Source organism: Pungitius pungitius, chromosome 7 (assembly GCF_949316345.1).
Source record: "Pungitius pungitius chromosome 7, fPunPun2.1, whole genome shotgun sequence".
NCBI lineage: Eukaryota > Metazoa > Chordata > Actinopteri > Perciformes > Gasterosteidae > Pungitius > Pungitius pungitius.
Window position 1 is genome coordinate 21,426,609 of NC_084906.1, and position 10,000 is coordinate 21,436,608.

The following is a 10,000-nucleotide window of genomic DNA, read 5'->3' on the forward strand; positions in this document are numbered from 1 at the left end:
AGTAGCCTGGAGGCCAGCTGATCTCTATCTTACTACGTAATCCAATGATTGTGTTTAGCCAGAGGAGCCTCCTCGCCCTTCTTAAGAGCACTAACCTCGCCTCAGAACAAGAACATTAGCGGCCAACCTTTGACCTTATGACACACTGAAGATAAGACGGACAAGGAGCATCAGAAGTGGGACATACGTGTATCAATAGATGCAAACAATAACCCTGTATCAAGTAGTGTCAAAAGAATGTACAACAACACCTGCATCAATCATTTTGACCCAGATGTAGCAAAAAGGCAAAGAATATGCTAAGTGTTCAATTCTGATGTGAGATGGTCCACTACCAAACAGCAAGAAAAGCCTATCCTAGCAGCTAACTATCCTAGTAGATAATAATCCTAGTAGCTAACTCTCTAGCAGCTAACTATCCTAGTAGCTAACTCTCTAGTAGCTAACTATCCTAGCAGCTAACTCTCCTAGCAGTGATTACCCTAGCAGCTAACTATCCTAGCAGCTAACTCCCCTAGCAGCGAACTCTCCTAGCAGCTAACTATCCTAGTAGCTAACTCTCTAGCAGCTAACTATCCTAGTAGCTAACTCTCTAGTAGCTGCTAACTATCCTAGCAGCTAACTCTCCTAGCAGTGATTACCCCTAGCAGCTAACTATCCTAGCAGCTAACTCCCCTAGCAGCGAACTCTCCTAGCAGCTAACTATCCTAGCAGCTAACTATCCTAGCAGCTAACTCTCAGCAGTGAACTCTCCTAGTAGTGAACTATCCTAGAAGCTAGCTATCCTAAGCAAGCGAACTCTCCTAGCAGCTAACAGCGCAGAGACGTCTGCGCCCTTCATGGGAGGAGACTCCTGTCAAAGTGTGCTTCGGGTGTACAAGAAATCTAGTTACTCAAGTTTAGAATGGTTCAATGCAGACAGAGGTCAAAGTTCATGTCCATCTATGTGACGAAGTGGAGGGGGAGGGGGAAGGGAAGGAAAGGGGAGAAAGAATGGAAGTGGACAGGATTCCATTTCACAACCACACCTAGCTCTAACCGACGGTACCTTTCCGCTTCCCACCCTTTTCCTGAGCCACTCACGCACACACACACACACTCACACACTCACACACTCACACACACACACTCACACTCACACACACACACACTCTGTGCCCCCTGGTTCACTCCCTCTCCAATATTGCACCAGATGTCACATCGTTGGCCAGATGAAGAATTTGAGAAATTCTGGAAAATATTTGTGGAGGATTGAAGAGGCTGAGGCCTGGGGAGGGAGGGGTTAACCCCCCCCAGGTTTGATGGGACCTGAGATGCTTTCTTGGACTGATGGATATATATATATGGCCATATTTATGGGTTACTGGCCCCTAATACACCCCCCCTCAAGCAAGGGATCAAAGGGTTATTCAGCTCCTCTAAAAAAACATCTCCATGTCGTGGAAAATCACGTCAGCTGCAAACAGCTGATCGGAGCAGATAACTAGAAATGTGAGACACCGATGGAAACCAGGCCGTCGGGCTGCCATTATATAAATATAAACATATAGCCAGTCGCTATAGCAACGCTCAGACGGACCCTTTAAATCAACCCACAGGACCACAGGTTCATATTATAGCACACACACACACACACACACAGATAGGAACTAATTAACAGTAACGAGATATTTCTCGCTCTTCCAGCACCCCCCCCCCCCTTCCTTCTCCTCTCTTTTATGCCCCTCTGGCCCTCAATGTCTACCCCGCTTTACCCCCCCCCCCCCCAAGCAAAACCATTAAAGTGGGCCAACCAATCACAACCGAGCTGCAGTGTAACAAAACAAAGGACCATTTGCGTCTAAGTATCTACGTGCCCGTGCATGTATGTGTGTGTGTGTGTGCGTGTGTGTGTGTGCGTGTCTATGTGTGTGTGTGTGTGTGTGTGTTTGCGTGCGTGTCTATGTATGTGTGTGTGTGTGTGTTTCCCAAAGGCGGCTTTTTATTTTTACAAGAGAAGGAAGTTGGTTTCTGCAGGAAATTCAGTCCACATGCGCCTCAAAGCTCATCTTTATGTGGGTGCATCTCTGTCTGAGGTTCTGCTAATGAGGAACACTGGAAAACTTGCTTTGACTACACAGCACTTTTAAGGGGGGGGGACCTGCCCCTGTGTGGCAGATCTTCACTACCCTTTCTGCCTCAGATTCTGCATATAAACTGAGTGTGGTTCCCACCTGCTCCTCTCATCGCCAGGTCAGCCCCCCCCCCCCCCCCCCCCCCCCCGACAGAGACAGAAGGGGGCAGGACGGCAGAGAGAGAATGTGTAAGAGCTCAACTCCCATAATCCCCTTTACTAGAAACAAGGAGGAAGGGGGGACGGGGATTGGAAACTAAGGGGGGGGATGCAAACAAATAAAATAACTAAAGCGAAGTGATCGAGTCACGTATCGTTCATCTCACATATTGATAAACTCTTATTGATTCTGTATTCCAATAATAACCTCTCATTACACGTATCACACCCGATCAACTCTTTGAGAACAGCACGTGAAAAGTTTCGCGGTAAATGATGATGCACGCACGCGCGCGCACGAGGATGGAAGAGGTGCACGTACCGAGCAGCAGGCAGAAGACATCCAGCGCCACGAGCAGCTTCCTCCTGCTGCTGCTGCTGCTGCTGTTGTTGTTGTTGTTTACGCTCGCTCCGTTCCTCGTCTCGTGAGCCATGGCTCTGTCATACATGCACTTTTGCATTTGAGTGCCCCCCCCACCTGCAAACCTCCGATCCGGTCCGCTCAAAAGTCCCGGAGAAACAAAGTGGTCCCGTGAGGAGAAAGTTCAGATGTCCCAAAGCCGGAGGTCTTGTGCGCTCTTAGTGGTTTCACAAGTGTTTGATGGTCACAGAGGGAGGAACGCTGCGCCCCGACTGCCGCTCCGCTTATATCCTCCTCCTCCTCCTCTTCCTCCTCTCCTCCTCTCCGCGCTCTTCAAGTCCCCCCCTGAGGCTGCGAGGATTGCCCCCCTCCTCTCCTATCTCACCCCCTCCCGATGGCGATGGGTAACCGCGTCGCCCCCTGTCGGCCAAGGGCTGTAGGACAGGTCTTCAGAGGTCAGTTATCTTGATATACTGTAGAATATAAATGCACATGTTGAATCTATTTTCCACCTCAGGGTAATCAAAACAAACGTTGCTTTAATATTCAGTAGGTTACATAAAGCCATGTTTTATAACAAATGTGAAAGCACAGAAAGTTACTACAAAGACACAGAAAGTTACTACAAAGAGACAGAAAGTTACTACAAAGACACAGAAAGTTACTACAAAGAGACAGAAAGTTACTACGAAGACACAGAAAGTTACTACAAAGAGACAGAAAGTTACTACAAAGAGACAGAAAGTTACTACAAAGACACAGAAAGTTACTACAAAGAGACAGAAAGTTACTACGAAGACACAGAAAGTTACTACAAAGACACAGAAAGTTACTACAAAGAGACAGAAAGTTACTACAAAGACACAGAAAGTTACTACAAAGAGACAGAAAGTTACTACAAAGAGACAGAAAGTTACTACAAAGAGACAGAAAGTTACTACAAAGAGACAGAAAGTTACTACAAATAGACAGAAAGTTACTACAAAGACACAGAAAGTTACTACAAATAGACAGAAAGTTACTACAAAGACACAGAAAGTTACTACAAAGACACAGAAAGTTACTACAAAGAGACAGAAAGTTACTACAAAGACACAGAAAGTTACTACAAAGAGACAGAAAGTTACTACAAAGACACAGAAAGTTACTACAAAGAGACAGAAAGTTACTACAAAGACACAGAAAGTTACTACAAAGACACAGAAAGTTACTACGAAGAGACAGAAAATGCCTACAAACGAGCAGAATTAACGCGTCTCGTTGGCAGTGCTGATAGAAACGAAAAATTATTTGAATTAGTTTCATACAAACTAATTAAACTGCCAAGCAATTTTATTTTGCAAACGTGCGGTAAGTGATGCTCTGTTCAAAATAGTTATTTGAGTTACTGAGGAGTCATATTCATTTATTTATCTATTGATCAAGATGTTGATGTATATATTGTGTGTAACAGAGTCTAGAATTTATTGTAAAACAACGTCTATTTAATTACTTTTTCATTTCTCCCTTTGGATCTTTTCGTTTGACCCAGAGCTGCGGTGGATAAATTAAATGTATGCTGCCACCTAGTGGTTAAATAACTTAAACAACACTAATCTCAAACATCGAATAATTCCACTTCTTGTTCTTAAAAGTGTGACGCTTTTAAATCAGAATCAATTCACTGGTTTACTAGCAGAAATACTAATGGTATGTCAGTCATGACGTCATCTTAACAACATGGTGGTCTCATGTTAGAATATGAAAAACAATCATAAATATGGAACTACGTCAAAAACAAAATAAACTCTTATGTCTGTCTGATGAAAAACAGACAGAAGTAAATGTACCACAATATGATACTAGTACTATAAAAAGTACTGCATTCTAAGTCTCTCTCTCTCTCTCTCTCGGCCCCGCCCCTTCGTGCGCTCCCGTCGGTGTAAACACGCAAACCCCCCCGGTTACCGGAGGAAGATGGCAGAGCGGCAGAAGCACGACGGCGGGGTGAAGATCGGCCATTACCTGCTGGGGGACACGCTCGGTGTGGGGACGTTCGGCAAAGTGAAGAGTTAAGTGACAACCGCGTATGAAGTGGAACGTTTGAGTCCCCGCGGTGAGCTGCGCCGGTGGACCGGTTACCGGGCTCCGGCAGGTGCGCGCTCACATAACTATCGTTAATGACGCCCCCCCCCCCCATGGGACTCACCGGGGGATCTCCCCGTTAACGGTTCGCTATACTAGCGCGCGGCTAGCCGCTGCTAGCTTGTTAAGCCGATGTATATTTTTTCTTATTTTTCGGCCGCGTGACCTTGTGACTCCAAGTCCAGACGCGCGGGATGCGCGCGCAGCTCGAGGGGCGCGAGGAGGGGGGGGCGTGATTAGTTATCAAATATTACAAGTTAATGGAATGCAGTCAGTGTTTATATACTGTTAATAATTATGTCTCCATGTGTGTCAATGCGTCATAACTGATGTATTATTTGATATATATATATATTATATATTATTCTATTATAAAAAAGTAGGTTCTAGTTTCCATTTAAAATTCAAATGTATAATAACAGTCAGAAGCTCTGGTGTAATAAATAAATAACACGTTTAACGTGTGGAATGTGGCACGTTGCAGTCGGCCAGCATCAGCTGACGGGACACAAAGTGGCCGTGAAGATCCTCAACAGGCAGAAGATCCGCAGCCTGGACGTGGTGGGGAAGATCAAACGGGAGATCCAGAACCTCAAACTGTTCAGACACCCGCACATCATCAAGCTGTGAGGGAGACGCACACACACACACACACACACACACGTACACACACATCATCAAGCTGTGAGGGAGACGCACACACACACACACACACACACACGTACACACACATCATCAAGCTGTGAGGCAGACGCACTGATGATGATGATGATGATGATGATGATGATGCTGATGATGATGCCGTGTCTGATTTAAAGGTACCAGGTGATCAGCACTCCCACAGACTTCTTCATGGTGATGGAGTACGTGTCTGGAGGCGAGCTGTTTGACTACATCTGCAAACATGGACGGGTAAGCCCCGCCCCCTATGTGGGGCCTGTGTGTAATAGCCCCGCCCCCTACCCCTATGTGTAATAGTACCTCCTCCATTCTTCCAAGTGCACAGTGTCTTATTACTGTAAATATAATATATATAATATAAGGTTAATGTTATAGGAATATCTCATTAAGATTCAAACTTTAAGACAAAGACTCACACACAAAATTCCTTTCACATCATGTCTTCTAACATCGTGTCCTTCCACAGCGTGTCCTCCCTCATTGTGTCCTCTCACTGTCCACATGGCGTCCTTCATACTGTCACATGGTGTCTTGCAGGTGGAGGACACGGAGGCCCGGCGTCTCTTCCAGCAGATCATCTCGGCCGTGGACTACTGCCACAGGCACATGGTGGTCCACAGAGACCTGAAGCCAGAGAATGTCCTGCTGGACGCCAACAAGAACGCCAAGATAGCCGACTTCGGTAGGACCCCCGCCCCCCCCCCCCGCCGGGTATCGTGAGGAGGAAGAAGAGAGGAAGCATAACAGCGACGGAGAGGAAGTGCCATCAGAGGAATGGACACAAACCCGTTGTCCTCGTCATCCAATCAGAATTTATTTCTCCTCTGATTGGCTGATGCAATACCCCTTTGAGAGAGGGAAATATTTTGCACAGCGGGTTTAGCAAGGGGGGGGGGCAGGTCTCATATCACGTTTGGCAGGAAGCCTTGAGGCCCAGTGTTATTCGATAGGCAAGGAACAGCAGGTGGGGGGGGGGTAGAGCAGGAGAAGGGTTCAGTAAAGAGTGTTAAAGGAACAGGAGGCAGAGATAAGGGGGGGGGGACTTATCCTATTAGCAGAGCTTTGTGTTCAACATCAACAGCAGTGTTCAGGGTCATGGGTCCAGAGTCAGGATCAATAGCAGTGATGGGATCCCAGTGTAGGCCCTTCATGTGTGTTGTTCTGGGCCAACAGGTCTGTCCAACATGATGTCAGACGGGGAGTTCCTACGGACCAGCTGTGGCTCCCCCAACTACGCTGCCCCCGAGGTCATCTCAGGAAGGTGTGTGTGTGCTCCTGTGATCCTGTATGAGACCTGTCAATCAACGAGTAGCCCCGCCCTAAGGATCCACTGCTTCCACTCCACTTGTCTATTAGAGACCTGTCAATCAGCCTGTAGCCCCGCCCTTATGGAAAGACAAATGTTTTTTCTGTTATTAGTCCCTTCGTAGTCCGGTGTTTCCTCTGATTAAGGAAAGAAAGGGTTGAAGCCTGTAGAGCATCTCTTGGTGCACTACCGCCCCCTGTAGGCCAGAGCAACCTGTGCATTAATGAAGTCTCTGCAGGCTGTACGCGGGCCCAGAGGTGGACATCTGGAGCTCCGGGGTGATCCTGTACGCCCTGCTGTGCGGCACGCTGCCCTTCGATGACGACCACGTGCCCACGCTGTTCAAGAAGATCCGAGGAGGCGTCTTCTACATGCCAGAGTACCTGACCCGACCCGTGGCCTCGCTGCTCATGTTCATGCTGCAGGTGGACCCTCTGAAGAGAGCCACCATCAAAGACATCAGGTGCCCCCCCCAATCAGTCTGAATTCTTCTTCTTCTTGAGGACTTCCGTCCAAACTGTAGCCTCCCCCTTTCATTTTGTCCCTTTGAGGGGGTAACCCACGATCATCACTATAACCGCCCTCCCCCAGGGAACACGAGTGGTTCAAGCAGGACCTGCCGGGCTACATGTTCCCCGAGGACCCCTCGTACGACGCCTCGGTGCTGGACGAGGAGGCCGTGAGGGAGGTGTGTGAGAAGTTTGAATGCAGCGAGGCGGAGTTCATGTCCAGCCTGTACAGCGGGGATCCTCAGGTACGATTCTACGGCTTTATGTTGTAATCTCCTCAAGCATCAAGCTGTTCGACCTCCTTCTACCTGGTTTATTTAGAGGCCCTTTGTTTGCTGCTTTGTGATCCTCAAATAAACAAAAGAGGCTCATGACAATCACATAACAAGATGTACCGTGAGACCTGGTTCATATAATCTGGCTTTGACCCCCCGTGACCCCACCAACGTGGGCCACCAAGCAGGGACTTCACTTCAGGGTTAGAAAAGCAGCTGGACGTCCTCTGTGGGGTCTGTGTGTTCAGTTCTCTACGGCCCCCAGGAGAAGGGGATTATTATTTACTGCCCAGGCCACGCCCCCTCACACCTGAGCACACAAACAATAGAGCTCAAAGGGATTCTGCTTATTTATTATTTTAAGTATTAATAATAATACTGATGCTAAGGAGGTCAGTTGCTGCCCTGTTTGTAACTGATAGAAGACCCCAAAAAAACACGTTATGAGGAAATAGCGTCACTCTGTTACCAGCCAATCACACGACATCTACTTCACATCTCCTGACCCAGGATCAGCTGGCGGTCGCCTACCACCTCATAATAGATAACCGACGCATCATGACCGAGGCCAGCGAGTTCTACCTGGCCTCCAGCCCTCCCCAGGGCTCCTTCATAGAGGAGGGCATGCCGCTGCCCCCCGGGGTCAAACCCCACCCGGAGAGGATGCCCCCGCTGCTGGCTGACAGCCCCAAGGCCCGCTGCCCCCTGGACGCGCTCAACACCACGCGGCCCAAACCGCTGGCCGTGAAGAAGGCCAAGTGGCACCTGGGCATCCGGAGCCAGAGCCCCCCCCACGACATCATGGCTGAGGTGTACCGGGCCATGAGGCAGCTTAGCTTCACCTGGAAGGTGGGCTCACACACACACACACACACACACACACATGCATATACACACTCACACAGTGAGTCTTCCGCTCCAGGTGGTGAATCCGTATCACCTGCGGGTGCGGAGGAAGAACCCGGTGACCGGAACCTTGGTGAAGATGAGCCTGCAGCTGTACCAGGTGGACAGCAGGTCCTACCTGCTGGACTTCAAGAGCATCGACGGTGGGTCACCGTCCAAGTTCATTGAGTACACCACGGCTCTGAAGAAAAGAAACACGTGGAGGGGCTTCGTTAGATGTTCACAGCTGATACTGGTATCTGACACTGTTAGCTCCATTAGCACTGATAGCACTGTTAGCTCCATTAGCACTGTCAGCTCCATTAGCACTGTCAGCCCCATTAGCACTGATAGCACCGTCAGCTCCATTAGCACCGTTAGCCCCGTCAGCCCCATTAGCATTGTTAGCCCCATTAGCACTGTTAGCCCTGTTAGCACTGTTAGCCCTGTTAGCACTGTTAGCACTGTTAGCCCCATTAGCACTGTTAGCCCCGTTAGCACTGTCAGCCCCATTAGCACTGATAGCACCGTTAGCCCCATTAGCACTGTTAGCCCCGTTAGCACTGTCAGCTCCATTAGCACTGTCAGCCCCATTAGCACTGATAGCACCGTCAGCTCCATTAGCACCGTTAGCCCCGTCAGCCCCATTAGCATTGTTAGCCCCATTAGCACTGTTAGCCCTGTTAGCACTGTTAGCCCTGTTAGCACTGTTAGCACTGTTAGCCCCATTAGCACTGTTAGCCCCGTTAGCACTGTCAGCCCCATTAGCACTGATAGCACCGTTAGCCCCATTAGCACTGTTAGCCCCGTTAGCACTGTTAGCAGTGGTAACGGCTTCCAGCCACCTGCTCAGTTATCCCTAAATGATAAACTCCAACCCTCTGCTCCCCCCTCCCCACACAGATGACATCATGGAGGCGGCGGGCTTTAAGTCGGGCTCGTCCACCCCCCAGAGGTCGGGCTCCACGGCCGGCCTCCACAGACCCAGACTGAGCATCGACTCGGCCCCCGACCTCCTCCAGCTCAGCTCCTCCCTCCCCGGCTCGTTGTCCAGCAGCGCCCCGATGCTGCCCCCCCGCCAGGGGTCACACACCATGGACTTCTTTGAAATGTGCGCCAGTCTGATCACCACGCTGGCCCGCTGAGACCGGACGCCAACGTGGGGGGGTCAGCCTCTAAAAGAAGGAGCATGAGAGAAGATCAACACTGTCAACACTGCTTTAATCCTTCTGACTCCCACAAATACACTGCTTTCTATTATCAGCCACCACCGAACCTAGTGGGGGGGCCACCACCGAACCTAGTGGGGGGGCAACCCCCCCCGACACTGACTGGAGGTCAGTTTAGTTTAATCTCTATTCTGAGGGAAGCTTACCCCATTAAATTGATATTTTATGGTTGGTAAAGAAACAGCCTTTTATATTTATACTACAATCATTAGCAGAACAAATAATAGACTTTATACACCAGAAAGAAGATGATTATTATTTAGATATCAGATAAGCCGTATTTATTTTTCTAGGCGCTGTAGTTTATTATCGTTTCAGCACGTTATGATGTAAAAATGTTAATACGCCGATAACACAG

At 48.8% G+C, this 10,000-nt stretch overlaps 2 protein-coding genes across 5 annotated transcripts in view; one reads left to right on the forward strand and one right to left on the reverse strand.

Annotated features, from left to right (window-relative positions):
- The window catches only part of plpp3 (phospholipid phosphatase 3), a 15,696-nt gene extending 12,738 nt beyond the window's left edge, over nucleotides 1–2,958 (reverse strand). Inside the window, 1 exon segment of the mRNA XM_037469960.2 lies at nucleotides 2,595–2,958. Within this exon segment, the coding sequence (XP_037325857.2) occupies nucleotides 2,595–2,733 (139 nt within the window). The 5' untranslated portion in view covers nucleotides 2,734–2,958.
- Nucleotides 2,959–4,527: 1,569 nt separating this feature from the next.
- Nucleotides 4,528–10,000, forward strand: part of prkaa2 (protein kinase, AMP-activated, alpha 2 catalytic subunit) — a 6,286-nt gene continuing 813 nt past the window's right edge. Inside the window, exons 1-10 of one of the 4 annotated variants that reach the window (XM_037470295.2) lie at nucleotides 4,528–4,683; nucleotides 5,242–5,383; nucleotides 5,576–5,669; nucleotides 5,976–6,120; nucleotides 6,612–6,699; nucleotides 6,983–7,207; nucleotides 7,336–7,498; nucleotides 8,039–8,377; nucleotides 8,451–8,577; nucleotides 9,317–10,000. The exon at nucleotides 9,317–10,000 is cut by the window's right edge and continues 813 nt beyond it. In XM_037470295.2, coding sequence (XP_037326192.1) covers nucleotides 4,590–4,683; nucleotides 5,242–5,383; nucleotides 5,576–5,669; nucleotides 5,976–6,120; nucleotides 6,612–6,699; nucleotides 6,983–7,207; nucleotides 7,336–7,498; nucleotides 8,039–8,377; nucleotides 8,451–8,577; nucleotides 9,317–9,558 — 1,659 coding nt within the window. In that variant the 5' untranslated portion in view covers nucleotides 4,528–4,589 and the 3' untranslated portion in view covers nucleotides 9,559–10,000. Of the gene's footprint in view, nucleotides 4,768–5,241; nucleotides 5,384–5,493; nucleotides 5,500–5,575; nucleotides 5,670–5,904; nucleotides 6,121–6,611; nucleotides 6,700–6,982; nucleotides 7,208–7,335; nucleotides 7,499–8,038; nucleotides 8,378–8,450; nucleotides 8,578–9,316 lie in introns of those variants that run through there. The other 3 variants (XM_037470296.2, XM_062563582.1, XM_037470297.2) reach the window with 3 other exon arrangements.